A 21,858-nucleotide genomic window follows, 5' to 3' on the forward strand; every position below is an offset into this window, starting at 1 on the left:
CCGAAGCGGGTGAATAAAGTCACCCAGTCGCTAGCTGTGCCATTACCCAGCATACATCACTTCCTCCATAAATGCAATAAACCATACAAAAGTAATATCTATAATTAATTTATCTGCTGTATCTGCTGTTTCTCAGGTAGTTGTTTACATTATATAATTTATTGTGTTCTGTATACGTCACTACAATGTGATTTTGGAAATATATGCAGTTTGTGGAAAATTGTTTATTTATACAATTTTATACGGGCTCTTGCCACGGAAGAGATTGCCACGGAAGAGCTCAACAGGCTCTTCCGTGGCAATCTCTTGTCGTCAATAAGCAACGTTTAGGGAGCTCTATAGTATTCAATGAGAGGACCCTGCACGTCAATTCTCGATGCGGGCGGGGGGGTACCCTTCGCGTCGATAAGTGAAGCAGAGGGAGCCTGACCATGCGTCACACATTTGACGAGTTGGGAGTGAGAACGTGTTGATAAAACAGGCTAATATTAGGCTTCGGGAATGGTCTTCCCAACCCTAACCTCAACCTTACTGAAAATTTGTGGATTACACTTAAAAACTGGGTCTATGCTAGGAAACTCACAGATTTGAACTCTACCAATTCTGTCCAGAAGATTGGTCAAATATCCAGCCATAATTACTCCAGAATCTTGTTGACAGCAACCAAAAATGTCATCCTGAGGTGTAACTTACAAAGGGACGTTTGACCAAATATTAGTAGACATGTACTCAGTATGTGAGCTGTACAATCATTCCATCCTGGAAAACGATGACTTCAAAGAAATCATTAAAAGCCAAAAAGTAAAAAGTGTGTTAGGGGAAAAGTCTTACATAACTGAGACTTACGAGACTGAAGAATTAAGGAAAATTCAAACAAACATATCAGACTAGTAACATACAAAGTAATTTGTCTGGAAGGTATGTTGAGAATGACAGCAAACAGACATAATAGCACCTCATAATACCATGTCAGGGACATGTTGATGTTGAAGTTGGTATTGAAGTTTGTGGTGTTTTTTTTGAAGATCTTTTTTTCTTGCCATCGCCAGTGTGTGAATGGGTGAATGACTGAATGTAGTGTAAAGCGCTTTGGGGTCCTTAAGGACTAGAAAAGCGCTATACAAATGCAGGCCATTTTCTATACTTTGGAGACATAAAAGCTTTAAGGCAAGTGTAAAAAGGGTAAAAAGCTGTTCATGTTATTGTGTCAGCCCGTTCAACACAGATTAGACAAACAAGAAGGTAATGATTTCTATTTGTCACAGCAACTATGAAAGACATCTTCCAAATATGCAGAAAAGAAGATGATTAACGTTCTGGTTTCAGAGAGTTAATCAGTTGCACTTTATGGTTCCCTTAGAAGGGCAGCAGGACTTTGTTATGCATGTGTGTTTGTGTCCTTCAGAATGCTTCATATCTGAAGCGACCAGACCCAGACCTTCCACTATGTGTGGAACAGACAGTTCTTGTCTGGATCCCCCTTTGTTTCCTGTGGCTCTGTGTCCCATGGCACCTGCTGGCTCTCTGTCAGAGTGCAAATGTAAACACAAAACAATTGTCCAAGCTCTACATCTGCAAACAGGTAAGAAATACTGTCTAATCTTTCTTATCTTCATAAAAAATTGTTGTTTCAGTTCATAGCTTAGGTAGCTGTCTTCTAGTTTCAAACGTTTAACCGTATACTGTAAAAAAAAAAAATGCTTTACCTGCCAGTCAGTCCCCTCATGTTTATTGCTGATAGCAGAACTTCTTGTGCCGCATACTTAAGTTTCAGCAATATGACATCATTTCAAAAGGAAAAAGAAGAATTTAGAATGAAGAATTCTAAATTTAGAATTTCAAAACACTTTCATCCACCAGCCACACACTTCACACAACATTAATTGTCTATTAGATATTGAGTCTCTTCCCATGTAACCAGGTGTGTGCCATGGTAAAACATCCCCCACACATCAGGAACAAGAAACTCAATAATCTATTAGAGTCTGCACTTACTTAATTAAGCACTCTACAGCATTCTGTTCAACTCAGTTCAATCATCTTTCCCCAATATAATAATAGTCTGCTAGTTTATATATCACTTCTCATCCCACTAAGTGAACCGGATAAGATGATAATAACAGAAACGCATGCTTAAAATACTATCTGATCTTCATGAGCTTTATTGCATGTGTGTCTGTGTTAGTAGGATTAATGCATTTATACTTATTTTTGTCATTTTTGTGTACCTCTCCTCTTTGCGGTGCTCCAGACACTTTCTCAATTCTACACTCCAAGGCAGTTGGTTTTTCTCTCCAGGCTCCTTAACCCAATTTCATTTCCCACACTAAAACAACAGTGTTCCTCCATGTGTCCTCCCCCTCCTGTGTGGTCTCCTCTCCCCAAGCTTGCAGCAGTCCAGTGGCACTCACTTCTCTTCAGCTTTGTCCTGTGTATTGCTACTGTCTCTTCCATTGGCATTTTACTCTAAACGTGGCAAATGTCAAATTCGGACAGTCTTCCCAAGGTACATTCACATAGTGCAGTTCCAGCTTGTTATACTGTGAGTGAGAGTATTGCAATTACAATACAACAAAAAGGTGAATCAATTAACTTTATATTCAGATACATATAAAAATCCATTTTACAGTTGATATAATCAAAAATAAACAGTAAATTGTCAATAATCTAATGAGAATTTCAATCACTGTTTTACTTAGTTCAACTAGTTTAAGTATGTTTTTAAGGGTATTATAGAATCTTTTGCATTAAATATGGAATAACAGTACATGAACTTCCTAAGACCCGAACTCTTTCATGTCATGCATTTTTAATTTCTCTTTGCTATTTGGGCTGATTGGGACCTGATGAATGTAAAAACAAAGAATTACCAGATTTTTGTTTATTTATTTATTTTTTTACCTGATTTTTGTTTCTAAGATAAATGAGATCCACATATGAGGACATTTGTTTTAAATTTCGATAGAACAGTGGCAGTATAATGTCCTCGTAGGTGGATATCAGGCCCTTGCAGAGCAAAATTTAGTATTTTGGTCTAGACAAAACAAAATGTGATGTCCACATATGTGGACACCGGGTCCTAGGAGGTTAATGCAATTTTTTAATAGAATAACATGATTTATTCTCATGTCTGGTCTGTGTTTTCTTTCCTCAGCTTGTGGTGTTTCTGTTGTTCCTGACGGCCATAGCACACCTGGGAGTCACACTAGGAGAAGATTTTGGTCCAAACAGTGACCAATTTTAAAAAAAAATGCTGGTGTATACTACGCAAATCCAGTTTTATTTGCAGTCACATGGGTAAATAGAGCCTTTATATTTATTTATTTAAATTTGAAAGGATTTGTTTTTATGTTCTGATGTGTCTTCTTTGTTAGATCCTTGTCCTGCTTTGCCATGAAGGATTAAGACGGGAAGGAGCAATAGACTCTGCCTCTATTTTCCTCTTCTGGTTGCTCCTTGTAGTGTGTGACATCTTTCCTTTCCAGACACTCCTACGAGAGGCTCTCAGACTGGTATGAGTGAAGACATTTGATCAAGTTGGATTAAAGTAGAAGAAAAATAGTAGATTTACTCAGACATGGTGCAATAACGTGATATGATTGACTCCATATTTTCCATAACGCACCGTTTTCTGTGTCTTTGGGATCCTTTAAAGTTTTTCTTTCTCTCATTTTTGGTATTTAGGGCGAGGTCTGTGATGTCCCACGTTTCAGCCTTTTCTACATTTCTTTTGGGCTTAAACTGATTTCATTAGTTCTTTCTACTGTGGCTGATATTCCCCCAGAAGCTAAAGACCTTATAAAAAAGGTACCCTTTATTTGTTATTGGTTTTGTTTGTTTGTTTTCAGAGGGTGAAGTTTTATAAGCATAGATTAAATAAGATAGATTGAACCTTGTTTTTATCCACAGAATCCTGAAGCAGGTGCAGCATTTTTGAGTAGAATAACATTCAACTGGTTAAACAGGTAACATTAAGGTCACTATAGTAGGAATCTTAACAAGCACCTACATATGTGCTCCATGTCTTCAAAGTTCTCATTGTTTTTACAGTATGGTTTTAAAAGGCTACAAACAACCTCTGGTTCAGGAGGACATGTGGGATCTGAATGAGAGTGATAGCACTGCTTTCATCAATGAGTGTTTCCAGCATTTCATGAAGCCTGTGTTGGATGCAGCTAGGTTCCGCTTCCAGAACAAGATGAAAAAGAAATTGTTTCAGAACATAGACAGTGCCCAGGAAGACCCACGGCAAAATGGGCTTTCCAGTGGTCTGGAGAAAGGGGTGAGTTAGGATGTACTAATGATGGTGAGAGCATTTAATCAAAATCACTTCCACTCACATGTACACAACCTTGAGCTACAGTCCAAACGGATTTTACCAACACCACTAATCAACATCACTATGTTTTTTTCTGAATAAATCTCATCAACTGTGCTTGAACGATCTGTTCTTTTAGGAGGAAAGGGGGGAGACAGAAGATGAAAAAAAGAAAAATGACAATAAGGAGGAAGAGAACTATCCCAATTCATGGCTGATTACCACCATTTACAAGACCTTTAAAAGGATTCTGATTGAATATTTCTGCTTCAAATTTCTGCAGGATGTGTTAACCTTTGTCAAAAAGTTGAATAATTACGCACACCCCACTTTGCAGTTATTTATTTGTAAAACCTTTTTGGAATCGTGTATGATTTTTGTTCCACTTCTCACGTGTACACCACTTTGTATTGGTCTTTCATGTGGAATTCCAATAAAATTGATTCATGATTGTGGCTGTAATGTGACAAAATGTGGGAAAGTTCAAGGCGGTACTTGCAATACTTTTGCAAGCCACTGTATACACTGTACACCAAATTGTGCTCTATCGTGGCCATTTTTGGCCAATTGAAACCCATTATAACCACCTTTTTTGATTCCTTGTTATTGACAGTACTATATCATGCAATTTAGGTAAAAATGCTTTCATTCTAAACTCAACACATGAAAATTGTAGTTTTTCATGTTCATTACCAAATTACATCATTGACCCATTTTTGGCCAAACAAGCAATTTCATGTAATATTCCTAGTTTCTAGTAGCAGCCTTTGATGGCTTACCACACTCCAATGGACCAAAATAATGAAACAATTTGGACATAGGTTTGATCTTAAGGATCTAATAGTTTTTGTTTGTGCATGATATTGCAGCACAAACATGTATTTGCAAGATAGACTGGAATAAATAATGACGCATCAAATATTACATAGGCTGCAGTGAGTTTATGCAGATGCAGACAGTGCTGCTGCTGTAAATAAGCCTAACAGCTTCCAGATCATAGGCAATAAGGCAATATGGCAATAAAGTCATCACTGCTTCAAGCACTGTCTATATGATCTGGTCAGAGAGCAAGGACAGCATGCAGTCATCTGCCCTTGAAGAAAAGACATCTGCCCAAGATGAAGAAACTTCCTCTCCAGAAAATGAAGAGACAATCTCCAAAGAAGCTGACTGCATCACCACTGATGAAGAGTACTAGCCAGTGCCTGAATCCTCTTCTTTGGGGGAGGATTGGGGTTGGGGGGCATGGAGGTGGAGGCCAAGCAACTGATGGAAAAGAACATAGGAGCATTTTCTGATACAGAGGAGCCGGTGACTGAGTGGATGCCTCGTGAAAGGAAAACCATGTGGGTCCCACTACTGAAGAGAGACTGCTCTACAATCCAGTTCCCACTGGTATCAAACTAGGGCTCACCCTGTATGCAGTTCCCTGCATTAGCAGATATTTTTATAGCAAAGGAGATCTTTTAGCTGCTGTGCACCCTTACAAACCTGCACTGGAGGCAAAGGTGTAAGGATTGGAGGATTATAGATGAAGTGGAGATGTGAGCCTACACCAGGATAAAGCAATACAAAAGCATGTTGGATGACAACACTGGAAGTTCTCAGGAAGTTAAAAAAGGCATGGGGTTCAGACTCCAACTGACGGAGGAGCTCCGAAGACAACGTTTTAACTTTGGTCACCTTGGCAGAGGAACTCATCAGATGAAAACTGGCACAGGGGAAACAACCCAGAGCTTCCTCCACAGCTCCTCTGGTTGCAACAGAGGAAGATTTTGTTGTCTGTCTTTGGCTTCACCAAAACTACCACGGTGATATCCCACATCCCAAAGCAATGGAGGAATGTGCTTCTTTTGACAGCAACACACAAGGAACCAGCAGTCAGTGATGGGGAATAGAGGACGCCTGGAAGCAAGAAGCAATTCTGCACTACAATAGGCACAAATACAACTTGGATAACTTAGAGAGGATGTTGGCAACTCGAGTTGTAGAAGGAAAACTAACTAATGGCTGATGGCTCTTTTCTCCAATCTCCTGGATGTCTTGGGATACGATGTCTTTGTCCCGCCGGAAACAACTTCACTGAAGTGGGGGAGTCCTCTACAACGTACAAATGGAAGAGCTGGGGTACATGCTGGTGACCTCAACAAATGCTTGTCCCTGTTTCTCAGCCACTTCTGCCATTGATCTCAAGATACAGTAGTCTGAACCAGAGTGTGACCCACACCTCACCAACAAAATGAGAAGAAGGTGCAAAAGGTGCACCTCTAGGATTGGAACAGCAGCCCCTTGCACCAAGTGTAGAAAGTGTGCTTACAAAAACCACTCTACTGTGGTTAGTACATCTTGCTGCTAATGAGGATGCTCACAGAAGCACACACTGGAATATACATTTTGATCATTTTAGTGGTCATTTCACTGGTTATTTGGTCATTAAATGGCCTTTCTGGCCACTAACACACCATGTGTGATTTTCTTTTTGGCCATTCACCCCCTCCCCCAAAAAATAAATAAATAAATAAAATAAAGTAAAAATAAATCATTGTTACTGTTACTCATACTGACCTCCAACGATGATTAAAAAAATATTAGGTTTCATCATTCATATGCTAAAAAATGTGATCTTTATTGCTATTTTCCCCCAAAAGCGTAGTAATAATACATAATCTAACTGGTATTCAAAGGGTATAATTTCTGAATTTTAATTATAATTTGGTTTTCATGACTAGGACCAGCGCTAATTAAAAAATGAAGTCAATGAAAGTAGAAAATGTTTTAATATATATTAATTTTATAGCATTTTGTAAACATAAACAGGGGGTGGCCATTTTTGGCCACAAACAAGCTTAGAGGGAGTTTTTTGGTTTTCCTGTCACTGCACAAAAAAATAAAGGTGCATAAAACTCATTGATACTTTTAGTTATTGCTATGCATCTAACCTCCATCATGGTTAGAAAATAAAACAATTTGCATGTATTATTTAGAAAAAAACAGGGACTTCATGCCCTATGTAAATCATCGAAATTATGTGATTTAACTGGTATTTAAAGGGTTAAAATTCTGAATTTGAATGAGATTTTGGTCTTGATGAACAGCACTGATGCTAATTCAGAAAATCAAGTCAATGAAAGAAGAAAAATGTTTTAATATATATGACTTTTATAGCATTTTGTAAACGTAAACAGGGGGTGGCCATTTTTGGCCACGAACAAGCTGAGAGGGAGTTCTTTTATTTTTCTGTCCCTGCACAAAAAATAATGATGCATATATAATCATTGATACTTTTAATTATTGCTATGCATCGAACCTCAATCATGGTTAGGAAATAAATCAGTTTGCATGTATTATTTAGGAAGAAAATGGGGATTTTATTCTTTTATCCTTATGTAAATTATTAAAAGTATGTGATTTAACTGGTATTTAAAGGGTTAAAATTCTAAATTGGAATGAAATTTAGATTTTCAAGAACATTACTGATGCCAATTTAAAAAATTAAGTCAATGAAAGTGAATTTTTTTTCAATATATATTAATTTTTTAGCATTTTGTAAACGTAAACAAGGGGTGGCCATTTTTGACCACGAACAAGCTGAGAAGGAGTTTTTATGTTTTTGCTCTCCATGCACAAAAATAACAATTACATGTCCCAGACTCCACTATTAATAATACAAGAAATTCCAGTAGCACTGCAAATATTTAAAATTGTGAGATTTGAGGTTGACTTCCAGCTAGTGCAGTGGAAAAACAAACTGGTGTTTAAAGGCTTCAAAATTTAAAAAGTAATAACTATTTTATATTTATGAAAAGAACTGAAGTTATTTAAAAGCTTTATGCAGAAAAAGTGGCAAAAAACTAAAAAAAAATAAAAATAAAAATTACAGACCTAATCTGTTGGTGGCCACTTTTGGCCACGAACAAGCTGAAAGGGTAGTGATTTTGAACAAACCCAGAGAGTTAAAGGAATTTATGCAATTATCTGTTACAGATGTAACAGTTCTAGCATATTTAGGTAAACATAAAAAAACCCATTTTGTTCTCTCTTAAGTTTTTTGTTTTTAGATTTACTTGCTATTACCGTTTAAAATCCTTTGTGTTAACTATTTACTATTGCCAATCTGTGGGACCAGCACCCAAATACAGGAAGTCTGGGTCAGCTCTCTGTTTAAGAAGTTCTAATCGCTGGATGAGTATTACCCAGCAGGCAATGCAAAGTTTAGATGGGGCTGATGTGGCTCAGGGGGCTCGCCCAGCTTTAATGATCTCAAAATCGTCTGTGTGTTTTTCCTGCTTATCGGATAAAATCCAGGGACCCGAGGCGAGTAGCCTTGCAGGTATTTAAGTGGATTAGCTTTAGGGGGTTTGACAGTAGGCCTCAAGGGTATGTTATGCGTAAATGGCTGAAGTAACCTGTAGGAGCTATTTACATTAAAATGGGTTAATACTCCGATTTTTTGATTCTGATTCTGGGTTTAACTGTTATATTGCTACAAGATCCAAGCCAGATCATGTCTACACACACAAAATCTAGACTCTTACACTACTCAAACTACATTTCTCATTTAACATATTGATCAAACTTATATTTTGATTTATCTTTTATCAAAAATAAAGAAAGATAAAAAATGAAGATAAAAATAAAGATTGAAACTATATATCCCATTACAAAAATTGGATGTTAAACCTTTTCACCCTCTCTCAGATATGTTGAGAAGAAAGGCAGGGGGTATTAAAATTTTCTCTGTCCCTCATGTCTCAACACTGGTGATTCATAACCGATAACAGGAGTGGCAGGATGAAATGAGGACATTGTTAGATAAGTGCTAAAGATGAAGCAGGAAATTAGCATGTTTTCTTCTTTTTTTTCTGTTTTTCCTAGATTGATGATCTCGTTCACTCAGGACAAATCCAGATATGCCTGGGAGGGCTATTTGTATGCAGTGTTACTGATGGTGGTGGCTCTGCTACAGTCTCTGACCCTACAGCAGTATTTCCAGCGCTGCCATGTGCTGGGGATGAAGGTTCGCACTGCACTTATGGCTGCTGTGTATAAAAAGGTAAAAACAAGATTGACAGAATACCATTTATTGACATTGGTGTGGAAAAAAAAATCAAATGCTGTATAATATAAATCACTGTTACACATTAGAAGAAAAAATTACTAGTCATAATTTTCTGCTTAAGTCAGTTGTCAGATGTTTCAGTTTTAATGAACTTTTATCAGCACATACTTGTCACAGAAAAAACCTGTGTTAGTCTGTAGCTCTAGTTTCCATCAATACTTTTACTATTGATCTTAATGATTCATTTTGTGAGTTCTCAGTCACTACTGGTGAAGACCCTGATTGTATAGCCAATCAGGATACATAATTTTTGTTTTATGAAGTTTTACCAAATCTTGGAAATCAGGAAATGAAGAAAATACTCCTTAGACATGTAGCACCCCACCCGTGATACTGAGTCTAAATCCACTTACCTCAGTTTGGACCCCCTAGGCGGGGTGTTAGGTTCGTTACAGCCTAGATACCACAAATGGTTCTGGTATAGACAGGAATCAGGGAAACTATCAGTAAACCTTTGCCTGCAAGTTAGACTTAACCAGTAGTAAAAGAATCAACCCCAGACAACTCTTTAACACCAACCAAACGTTTACTGAATGTAAGGGCTGGCAAAAGTATTGTACAACACACCCATTTCTTAACTCAATTTAAATGATATTCAGCTTCATAAACAAATGAAACATGCTGTGTAAACGAAATAATTCCCTTTGACATTATGTTAAACAACACAAATTATGTTATCACCTCTTGGTAAGTGACTCACTAATATACACTCAAAATATGCTATATAAATCCACTAGATACACAATATTCACACATGGGCCCCACACACACTCACATTCACACTTGTTGCAGGCCTGTTTGCTGTTCACAGTGGACGATGGAGAAAAATCCTCTTCTCCCCAGTAAGAGCACAAAAGTCCAACTTACAGTTCAGTTGCTCGGTAGGTTGCCCTTCACCAGTCCAAAATAAATCCACTGTCCGCTCTCCCTGCAGACCCGATGCTGTCTCTGCTACAGCGCGTTAGCCAGTCACTGTCCAGCTCTCCGACAGTCCATAGCGGCTGCCTCCGTGGCGCAGCCAAGCAGTCCGGGCTAGCCTTTAGCCTCGGCTGTCGTAGCTAGAAACACAGTTTTTTTCACGGTGGTGCGACAGTTGAAACAAAAAGTCACTTCGCCCGCACTCTGTTGCAACACGCACTCTCTTGTGCTAGTTAACCTCAGTAAACTAGCCGAGTCTCTCACATCTGTTCAGCTAACCTCTTGCATCTCTCCATGCCGTTTTCCTCTCCTCCTCCATTGCAACCGATCACAGGTCCCGTTCTCTGCTACCTTTACGGGCCTCCAGAAAATTAGAACTCTGAACAATACTTTAACTCTCTTTAGAGTTACATACCATAAAATAATACTTTATGATTAACATAACAGTTTCATTGCTCTAATTACCTGTATTTACCTTGTGACATATTACAGGGCAAATTCCATTCAGGGTACAGTTACATCACATAAACTTAACTGTGAACACCTTATGTTACTATGGTGTTTAAGTCCATGGGAATTATGAGTATCTACTCCCAAATTCCCATCTGGGCTACAGACATCAAAAACTATTTACATTATTTCTAAAAGAAAGTCAGCTTTGCTTTTTTTCTATATATAGGGTTATGGAGGGTTTTTTTTTAAGTGACATACAGAGTAAGAAAAAATATCACTTATATGCTTCTCCTACTTAATTTTCACCCCACATTCTAATTAATTTGCCCTTTTTATCCCTTTTCTAAGGCATTAGTGGTGTCCAATGACACTCGTAAGGAGTCTACAGTAGGGGAAATGGTGAACCTGATGTCAGCAGATGCCCAGCGCTTCAATGATGTGACCAACTTTATCCACCTGCTGTGGTCCTGCCCTCTGCAGATCATCATATCCATTGTTTTCCTGTGGCTGGAGTTAGGACCTTTTGTGTTGACAGGACTGGGAGTCATGGTGTTAATGGTTCCAACCAATGCAGTGCTAGCAACCAAGGCCAGAAAACTCCAGGTCAGGGGAAATACTTGCCAAATCTTCTTTGCTTCTGTAAACCTCTGTGCGAGATTCTAAATCAAATAATCAAAATGAGATTAAACTGCAAATTATAATTTTTTATTCGAAATGTCTAACTACAGTATTGGATTGATTATTTATGTCATGGTCTGAGTGGCAGGCCGTCGGGATGTGAGGAATGAGGACCCAAACGCTGGACTCTTTATGATAAACAGTGCGTTTATTTACAGTGCTGTAAATAGTTCACGCAATAAATTCAATAAGTTTTATTCAAGATGTTTAACTAAAGTATTGCATTGACTGTTTAATAGATTTTGATACAGTCCCCCTCTTTCAGAGGCTCAAACGTAGTTGGACAATTGAGTGACATAACATGCAGGCTCAGCTACGTGTCTCACAGTCAACATACAGATTTGCTCTCATAGACCAGTCTCCCTTCTATAAACAGACCAAAAATTTCTTTGGAGTTTAATTAATATTAACATTAATGTGAAGAAAGTGATCTCTGTAACTTTCAACATGCGATTCTTGCTAGTGAAAAAGTTGTTTTTTGGGGTTTTTTTTCAAATGAATTACACAGAATAAATTGCTGTTCAAAACACTTTATTTAAGTATTGTCTTATTGCCTGTTTAACATGAGCTACACTATGTCTCTTTTCAGATAGAGAACATGAACTTTAAAGATAAAAGAATGAAAATCATGAATGAAATTCTAAACGGGATCAAGGTGAGCTCCCTTATTCAGTGTATTCATGGTGTGTGTAGATGCCTTCCTCACATCTAAAGCTTTGATGCTTCGTGAAACTGCAGCGACGTCATGAACAATAAGTGCTCTGCTGCCGCACCCTTCCTTCTGCCTCACTGCCTCCTCCCTGTCTTTTTCTTTTGTCTCCCACCAGATTCTGAAGCTGTATGCTTGGGAGCCATCCTTCCAGAAGCAGGTGGAAGACATTAGAGGTGAAGAACTAAAAGTCATGAAGAAGTCTGCCTACCTACACTCCTTCTCCATTCTTACCTCATGCTGCAGTCCAGCTCTGGTGAGTTCTGTCAAGGAGCTTCGCAGAGACTAGATTCCAATGGTAAACAACCTTTTTTCTTAAACTGTCTGTACTTGCAGGTTTCTCTGGCCACGTTTGCAGTATTTGTTAGTGTGAGCAACGATAATGTGTTAACTGCTGAGAAAGCTTTTACTTCCATCTCTCTCTTCAACATCCTCCGAGCTCCTCTTACCATGCTGCCCATGCTCATTGCTTCCATTGTACAAGTAAGTGAACAGAGCTACATCACGCACATGTGATCAAGCCTGTGATAACATCAAACTTAACCTGTTCTTTGAATTTTCAGATAGCAGTGTCTAAGACGCGCCTGGAGAAGTTTCTGGCAGGGGAAGACATCGACAGTGACATTGTGCGCCAAGACCGTTTCAGTATGTTCACCATTAGAATTTGCACTTTTCTACAGCTGAAGATTGAAGCTTAGTCACAGTTTTTATGTGTGCAGATCATCTGTTAAGCTCTGTCTTGGTCTGTGTTTTAGATACTGCTGTAAGCGTATGTGATGGTTCCTTTGCTTGGGAAAAAGATGCAAAGCCTCTGCTGAAAGAGTATGTCTGTGTTGGTCATCAAAAAGTTACTAGTTAACTTAATTAACTGTGAGATGTTCACCGGGGTTTTTTTAGCATTGCTTCAGTTTTTCGAGTCTGTTTATTTGCCCCTGATGTGTTCACAGCATTGAGTATAGTTATTATGTGTGTCCACTGTGAATTTGGACATTGAGCCTGGTCGGTTGGTTGCCGTAGTGGGAGCTGTTGGGTCAGGAAAGTTGTCTCTTATGTCAGCCCTCCTTGGAGAGATGCACAGTACCAAAGGTTTTATCAACATTGGGGTAATGGCTTTTTTTCCGTTTGTATTTATCAGTGTGTGTTAAAAAAACATGCAAAATAAAACAAAAACAAACACATAAAATAAACAATAAAGCATAGAAGACTTTAACAATGACATTACAATATTTTTTATTTTTTTTAAGAATGCAATAATTAAACATTAAAGGCTTTAGCTAACAAAGCAAAGATATAGAAGCAAAGAACAGCAAAAGCTTAATTCGTTCAAGGCAGTTTTCATAATCTGGTCTAAACTCATCAGTATTGGTGGAGATTAATTCAGCCACAGCAGAATAAAGAAGTATATTTTTCTACAAATTGAGGCATTTTAGCACAGTTTTTGTGAAATTGAGACAGAGGATTTGCTGTGGCAACCCCTAAAAAAATTAGCCAAAAGAAGAATAAGAATTTTTGCTCAGCAAGTTTTCTAGTTTATAAAATTAAATTCCAGTTTCTTTTTTTGTCTTTTTATTACATAAGTGTCTTGACTCCAGCTTCGTGTGATCAATGTTTTAGAAAGACAATGTAAAACAATGCTAAATCCACTAGGCAAGCCACCTGTTCAAAGACCAGTTTTGTCCATATTGAAAAGGGAATAACTCAAATCATTTTACTCACAGAATAAACTAAGTTCAGTGGAGTTTTCTAACATTTCTAGTAAAAGAATTGCTTTTTTTTTCCCCATCTAGCCATGGTAGTGTTTGGTCTGGATGAAATTTTGTGAATGCCAGTTTTTTATGATAAGACAGATCTGTCTTGAGTAGGGATGGGTATCGTTTAGGTTTTATCCGATACCGGTCCCAAACCAGTACTTTTGAAACGGTGCTGGTGCTTAAATGGTGCTCAAACCGGTGCTTAAAGAATGGAGAATACAAAATTGGTCCAAAAACCTCTCATGTTTAGCTGTTTTTTTGTAAAAAGATAACAATGTTAGCCTTTTCTGCAGCTATGGGGACATATGGTATCACTCTTGGCTGGAAGCAGTGCTTAAACAATGGAAAAAACACAAACTTTGTCCAAAAACCTCTCATGTTTAACTGTTTTCCACTTTTTCTTTGGTCATTTTAGCCTTTTTGGCCAGGGTGAAGGGAGTATCTGCCATCAAAAAAGAAGACAGCCGCATGTAACTACGACGGTGTTTGCTAGTTCACCTTACATGCATTAATGTAATAACGTGGTTAGCCTACTCAACGTAAATTACACACGAACAACATGAAGCTACTCACGCAGAGAAGAACGGCTGCCATCATCATCCGTCATCATTTCTGCTACACTAGCAGGGGTCCGGTCCAGGCACCACACCCGCAGTAGATGTGCACGGTGTAAGGTCTCGCAGCAAGCTATCAAATACGGCGCATTTGTTTCATCAGATTTGAGGTGTTACCTCCTTTGACAGTGTCACAGTATCAGCTTAAAGCACTTGTTGCAGGTTGCTGAGTTTGCATATTTTGCTGTGAAGACTTTTGACCGCTTCGCCTTGGGCATTTTTAATCTGTAGCTCTGCTCTAAAAGAACGTACGTACCTGGACCCGCCTACTATCCTCGGAAACGTAAAATGATCGGCTAGAATCTAAAGTGTATCACAGCTCAGGAAAAAAAAGCACCGAAATAAAGCACCGAAATGTGTGCTGCTTTTCGGTCTGGTTACCACCGTTTATGTCAGAACTGGTGCCATCATGGCACCGGACACCGGTACCCATCCCTAGCCTTGAGTAATAGTCTATTTCTTTCCAGGGTTCTCTTGCTTTTGTACCGCAGCAAGCCTGGATCCAAAATGCTACTTTGAAGGATAATATCTTGTTTGGATCTCCACATGAGGAAGAAAACTTCAAAAAAGTCATACAGGTCTGTGCTCTTGCCCCTGACCTTGAGCTGCTGCCTGGAGGAGACCTCACTGAGATTGGAGAGAAAGTGAGTTACAGTTTGAACGGTTCAGGTTTTTGGTTACACAAATATTTTTTCTGTATGCAAATGCGGTGTATGCCGTTTATTTTAAACACATGTAAAATATTTGTTTCTTAAATACATAAAAAAAAGTAACAAAACAGAAGAGCTCTTCTGATTATAAAGGAAAGGCTAAAAGAGTGTGTCTCTTTTCCCCTCCTTTCTTCTCTTCTCAGGGTATCAATCTCTCAGGGGGTCAAAAGCAGCGTGTGAGCTTAGCCAGAGCAGTCTACAGTCAGGCTGATATTTATCTATTAGATGACCCTTTGTCTGCTGTGGACTCCCATGTAGGAAAGCATCTTTTTGAAAATGTAATTGGACCCAATGGAATACTTAAAAACAAGGTTTGTGCTTAAAAACATATGCTAAACATTTGATAATTATTTTACAGGAAAAAAGGGAGGAAAAAGGAAAAAAAAAAAACTTGCCCATTTCCCATTTAATTTCTTCTGATGAATCTTGACATGAAATACTATCTGCACAGGATATTCCAGCTGTTACTTGCATAGAAAACATGGTGTCTAATTTGTAGTATTTTACCTCATTTTACCCAGGACCCGAGCATTATGTAGAGGTTACAATAGGCTAAATATCACACTAAATGACCAAGATAACGGAATAGCTAATAATGAAAGGTTAGGAATGAAAGCCACTTGGAAATAGAATTACAAGTTAGAAAATGTCACGGCTAGCAAGGCAAGCCATGTGGAGGTGAGATAGGACCCAAAATGCAGGCACTGACTTAAATGAGAGTGAGCTTTATTTACACAATGACAATACAAACAGAAGTGGTGATGGCATGTGCAGAACCTAAAGGGAAACCTTTGGGAGGTAACACAAAGACCAACAAGCAGAGAGAACAGCACGGAGGAACACAGACGGACCAATAAAAAGAAGGAGAAAACACAGGGCTTGTATACACACAGGAGCAGCCAGGGAATGAGAAACAGAAGGGAGACACAGCTGGGGTTCATTATACATAACGAGACAAGGAGAAGCAAAACTAGACACATAGGACTGGGACTATCAAAATAAAAAAGGAACTAAGAGACAATTCACAAAGATGCGGACTTGACATGGAGAGACAGACTGAAGGAACATGGCACATGGAACACAAGGAAGACAGTGACTTAAACTAGAAACCAGAATAACAAATAACATCAAGAGAACAAAACCACAAATAACCAATAATCTGGAAATAGAAATTAAACCCAAAACACTGGGAAACATGGCTTTATAAATGATTTTTAAATGATTAAACCAATTATTGTCAAGTCAGTCTGTGAACTGAATTATATTCTCTTTTTGATAAATACAATTTGATAATTTTTCATTTTTCTTTCTTTTTCTTTAATAATTACAATGTTTTTGTAAATCTTGTCAGTTCAGTATTTTTGTTATTGTTGAATTTATATTTAATTCTTCTAATAATTGTCTATTAAAAATCATTAAACTTTGGATATCTTTACTCTATTATTAATTACTATCTCATTTGAACTTTATTAGCGCCTGCTTTAAATTCAATTAATATGCTTTATTACTGCTTTTGCAACACTTCTCATCTGATAGTGAATTTATACTGGTTTTAAAGTCAGGCTGGGAGATATACAGTAGATGTGTTTATATGCTTTATAAATATTAATATTTTCATTTATTTGATTGGTGAATGCACTTGAGTCTCGTATATCTCTGACCATACAGACTCGTATCCTGGTGACTCATGGCATAAGCTTCCTGCCATACGTGGATGAAATAGTGGTTTTGGAGAATGGAGTCAATTCTGAAGTTGGATCCTATGAAAACCTTCGTGCCAGTGGAGGAACTTTTTCTAAGTTTCTCGACACATATGCCAAAGAGCAGAGCAATCAGAGAAATTCAGAAACAGGTGATTACAACCTTTTCTTAGTATATTAGCAACATAATCTGCACACATTACATGTTTTGTTAGTTGTGAAACCAAAACCTATGCTAAAATTATATAAGAATAAGAATAACTTTATTTATTCCGAGGAAAATTATTTTGTCATGTACATGCTCAAAGCAGCAGGAGGGACAGAGGAACAGATGAATAAGATATACAATATATACAATAAGAATAGTAGTATACAGTAATATACAGTAGGATAGTGAAAGGCATAGTATCAAATAACTCTAACGAAGTAATATATATAACTATATCCTGGAGAATAAATAACTTAACTATCAGTGCAGGCGATTCTAGAAAGTGACATAGTATTGTGCAATAGAATAAAGGGAGTAGCAGCGTATGATGGGGGGATGAAACAAATATTCAATAAGGTACTGTTGGGTAATATTGCACGGTCTGAAAGGGAACAGAATAACAGAATAGTCTCAGGATACCACTAATATGAATGGATTAAATTTCTTTTTATCATCTTTTATGAATACTTTGTGTTGATGTTGTTCACATATTGACCCAAGTACCATAAATTACTGCCATATATGTAAAACACCATGTATATTGTTAATTTAGGTGAGGGCCAGGATGCAGAAGACATTGAGCTCTTCCCAGGCGGAGACAATGCCCAACCTGACGGTGCTTCGGAGGACACTGTTTCTCTTACACTGGAGCAAGAAAACAGCATCTGCCGCAGCCAGCGCAATGGCAGGCCAGTTATAGATGAAACCAGGGAAACAGCTTGTTTCAAATAGCATCTTTAGCAGAATGTCCATTTCATTTTTTTTTTCATTTTTAGTGTCAGATTAAGAAGAAATAATTCCCTTACAAAATCTGCAAATGTTGATGAACCACAGAAAGGCCAGAAGCTTATAGAGAAGGAAACTATGGAAACAGGACAGCTAACAAAATGTTTTTGTACAACTAGTGCAAGATTACAACAAATGATAGCCTGTTTCCTGAGTGCCGTCTCGCGCTGATTTCCAGGTGAAGCTTGCAGTGTTCCTGCAGTACCAGCGAGCCATGGGCTGGGGATATTCTGCCATGGTTTTCCTGATTTACTTCATCCAGACCGCTGCTTTCACCGGTCAGAATCTGTGGCTGAGTGACTGGACCGGTGATTCTGTGGAGTACTACTACATGACATACCCTTCCTGGAAGAGGGACACAAGGGTGGGAGTGTTCGGAGCTCTTGGAGTGGCTCAGGGTAATTGAACAGTCGTTCGTCGTTCCTTTTGTATTTGCAAATATTTTCAGGTTCATGTAAGTTTATGTCTTAAAGTAAGGAAAATTCCATACCCTGCTATTTAGGATACACTCATTTTTAGAGCGCTATATAGACAACCTAAACATCCAGTCTTTTTATTGTACTAGAGGACTTGCGCACTGTGTGCGTTCAGTCCTTTGTCACAGGGACCCATGCTGCAAAGTGCATAGGCACCTATAACTTTTTAGGTTAATAAGTAGAGACAATTATGAGGAATTTATTGATATACAGAATTCAGTTAAGCTATTTAATGATTAAACTCTGATGGCCCATCTTAGCAAAATGGATTTCCAGCAATAATAGGAATTAGGCAAGGCAAGTTTATTTATATAGCACAATTCAACAACAAGGTAATAAATAAAAAAGAAAGAAAAAAAACATATTTAAGAATGCAGCTTCTTCGTGTCTGGTTCTGACTCTGGGAACTGATAAAAGACTGGATCCAGATGACCTGCGGGATCTGGAAGGTTCATACTGGGTCAGGAGGTCACTGATGTATTTTGGTCCTAAACCATTCAGAGCTTTATAGACCAGCATCAGAACTTTAAAGTCTATCCTCTGACGGACAGGCAGCCTGTGTAAAGACTAGAGATGGCACGATACCACTTTTTTATGTCCGATACCGATACCGATATCATAAATTTGGATATCTGCCGATACCGATATGAATCCGATATAGTGTGTTTTTTAATCAATAAAACGTTTTTTTTAATATCTTGTTGCATTTTGTATAAGTTCATACTCAAGTTTAAATAAATAACAACACTAAAGCTATTCTGTTATACCTGTATGTAAAAAATACACTGCGCCGAAAATATTTCATAGTTCAGCAACACTGATCAATCTAATAAACTTAAACCTGCACCATCCTCCCTATTCTGGTATTTTAAAGAGTACTTAGCAGAAATATTAAGCAACCTAACTAATAGGGTTGCAAACTCCCAGCAAAAAAAAAAAAAGGGAACCACCCTCCACCTCATGATGCTTAATCGATGTAATCAAATTTAATTTGATGCAGGGGGGAAATGCACAAAAATAAATTATTTTTCAAGAATAATTAAATAGATTCAACATCTTTCTTCAACAGAATTGCACACTGCACAGATGGTACCTTCCCAAAGGAAAAAGTACTATAGCTTACTAGGGTATATTAGACTTAACAGTTACTATATACAGTAATGGACTTCTATATATTTTACATCAGATTAAAACTTTGGGTGTAAGAGTCAGACAATTATTTTTAAAAGCTAGACATTTTAAATGAGAATAAGAAAGAAAAGTATGTCTTTGTGCCCCCTTTTCCCTGTTCATGCCCTATCGGCCCCCCTGGCTAAACTTTGCTAGATCCGCCCCTGCACAGTTACCAGCCGTCAGCTACGTAGAAAAAGATCCTGGTGTAGAAAGTAATATTAAATAAATTCTAACAACAGATTATCAAGCTTAATAGTGCTGCTGTTGTTCAGCCGCTGGTTTCCTCTTTCTGGTGAGAAGTGGGCCAAAAACTAAGAAGAGAGATGGACTCGCGACAGAAAACCCGATCAGCTGATCATTAAGCAGTTTAACAATTGAAGTAGCAGCAGGAAAGAGAGAGAGAGAGAGAGAGAGAGAGAGAGAGAGAGAGAGGCAGTCGCTCCATATATCGGTTGTTAAGCTTAAGGTGGGAATGCTTTACAGACATTCAGAGATGAACTTACACTCTTGCTTTACTTCTCTCTGGGAAAACTTCCTCGGAGATGAAATGCTGGTTTGCTAGCTAGGCTACAAATACACACAGCCGCTCTATCACGTGATGCACACTGCTGCGAAGTGCTACGGTTATGAGCCGAGTTACGCTGTTTAGCAAGTTTTGTGAGGTGCTTTTTTGATATTTAATGGATCGGATTACATTTTTTATTTCTCGCCGATATCCGATCCATTAATTTGGGTCAGTATCGGACCGATACCGATACGTAATATCGGATCGGTCCATCTCTAGTAAAGACCTCAGAGCTGGACGGATGTGGTCCACTTTTTTGGTCTTAGTGAGGACTCGAGCAGCAGAGTTCTGAATGAGCTGTAGATGTCTGACTGATTTTTTAGGTAGACCTGTAAAGATGCTGTTACAGTAATCAAGCCTACTAAAGATGAATGCATGGACTAGTTTTTCCAGGTCCCGTTGAGGCATCAGATCTTTTATCCTTGATATATTCTTGAGGTGATAGTAAGCTGATTTTGTTATTGTCTTAATGTGTTTTTCTAAGCTTAGGTCTGCATCCATCACTACACCCAAATTTCTCGCCTGGTTTGTGGTTTTTAGGTGTATAGATTGAAGTTCTCTGGTGACCTGTAATCGTTTTTCTTTGGCACCAAAGACTATTACTTCAGTTTTGGGTTTTTTTAGCTGGAGAAAATTGTGGCACAACCAGTCATTAATTTCCTCAATGCATTTACCAAGAGCCTGTACAGGGCCTCGGTTTTCTGGTGACATTGTGATATATATTTGTGTGTCTTCTGCATAGCTATGATAGTTTATTTTGTTGTTCTTTATCATCTGTGCCAGTGGGAGCATGTAAATGTTAAACAGAAGGGGTCCCAAGATGGAACCTTGGGGAACTCCACATGTGATACTTGTGGATACTTAGGGGAGATAGTAGAAAGATATGCTTGAAGAAGGTGGGTAGAAAGATAATTAAACTAGAGCAATGACATCAGTATGATATTGATGTCATGTGGAAAGTGGAAGTGTTGTACAACTAGGAGCCAAACATCCAGGAAGTAAAGAGATGATTAATTACAGTAATTTTTTAACTCACTATTACTAAATATAAAGGCTCAAGTTATCTTACTCACTGCAACATTAAGAGCAGCCTGAGACTGAGTTTTTCACCAACAGTTATTTTATTTAAATGGAAAATAAATAAAGGGAGAAGGACGAGATGAGTGAAAAAATACAGAGGAGTACAAAGGGAGGGAAAACATTTGTTATTTATTTGTCCTTTAACAGTATTTTATTTACACCTTTCAAGTGTGGGTTTTTTTTTCATTATTTTAATATAAATTGAAATCTAATGGAAGAATAGTTGATATCAATATACCCCATGAAATTATTGAAATTATCATTGAATTGTCAATGCTGCCATGGATAACAAGGAAATAGTGCTGGTTGCTCTATCATGTTGTAAACTGGGGACAAATTATATCTCAGAGTTATATGTTTTATTCCAGCTGTTTTATATTGTAAATTAAGGACAAATAATTAAGACTGTCAATTTGGACCTTGGTTCAGCTTGAACTCAGCTTTACATGCAGAGCATATATTGCTGATTGAACTATTTTTTTCCCCATAAAAATAAGAATTGAATATGAAAAAAGTTAAATACAATTTCTTCTGTTGTTATTGCCCTATTATTATTTTCTAATAATAATAACAACCATTCTATATCAGTAGGCAGGAAAA

At 37.9% G+C, this 21,858-nt stretch overlaps 2 protein-coding genes and 1 pseudogene across 3 annotated transcripts in view; all 3 read left to right on the forward strand.

Annotated features, from left to right (window-relative positions):
• Nucleotides 1-21,858, forward strand: part of LOC146505364 (ATP-binding cassette sub-family C member 2-like) — a 49,986-nt gene that overhangs the window by 21,751 nt on the left and 6,377 nt on the right. Inside the window, exons 17-22 of the mRNA XM_085181777.1 lie at nucleotides 15,028-15,204; nucleotides 15,414-15,581; nucleotides 16,939-17,122; nucleotides 17,732-17,867; nucleotides 17,955-18,053; nucleotides 18,139-18,362. Of these exons, the coding sequence (XP_085037903.1) occupies nucleotides 15,028-15,204; nucleotides 15,414-15,581; nucleotides 16,939-17,122; nucleotides 17,732-17,867; nucleotides 17,955-18,053; nucleotides 18,139-18,362 (988 nt within the window). The remainder of the gene's footprint in view (nucleotides 1-15,027; nucleotides 15,205-15,413; nucleotides 15,582-16,938; nucleotides 17,123-17,731; nucleotides 17,868-17,954; nucleotides 18,054-18,138; nucleotides 18,363-21,858) is intronic.
• On the forward strand, nucleotides 395-6,288 carry LOC146505365 (ATP-binding cassette sub-family C member 2-like; annotated as a pseudogene). Its single transcript, XR_014877422.1, has 7 exons — nucleotides 395-1,582; nucleotides 3,155-3,297; nucleotides 3,375-3,512; nucleotides 3,685-3,807; nucleotides 3,910-3,965; nucleotides 4,051-4,282; nucleotides 4,458-6,288. The product of XR_014877422.1 is annotated as an ATP-binding cassette sub-family C member 2-like (transcript).
• On the forward strand, nucleotides 8,994-13,076 carry LOC146505366 (ATP-binding cassette sub-family C member 2-like). Its single transcript, XM_085181768.1, has 7 exons — nucleotides 8,994-9,371; nucleotides 11,157-11,411; nucleotides 12,076-12,141; nucleotides 12,314-12,451; nucleotides 12,532-12,678; nucleotides 12,759-12,840; nucleotides 12,951-13,076. The coding sequence occupies exons 1-7, from the start codon at nucleotides 9,144-9,146 to the stop codon at nucleotides 13,052-13,054; spliced, it is 1,020 nt and encodes a 339-aa protein (XP_085037894.1). The 5' UTR covers nucleotides 8,994-9,143; the 3' UTR covers nucleotides 13,055-13,076.

Source organism: Neolamprologus multifasciatus, chromosome 13, assembly GCF_963576455.1.
Source record: "Neolamprologus multifasciatus chromosome 13, fNeoMul1.2, whole genome shotgun sequence".
NCBI lineage: Eukaryota > Metazoa > Chordata > Actinopteri > Cichliformes > Cichlidae > Neolamprologus > Neolamprologus multifasciatus.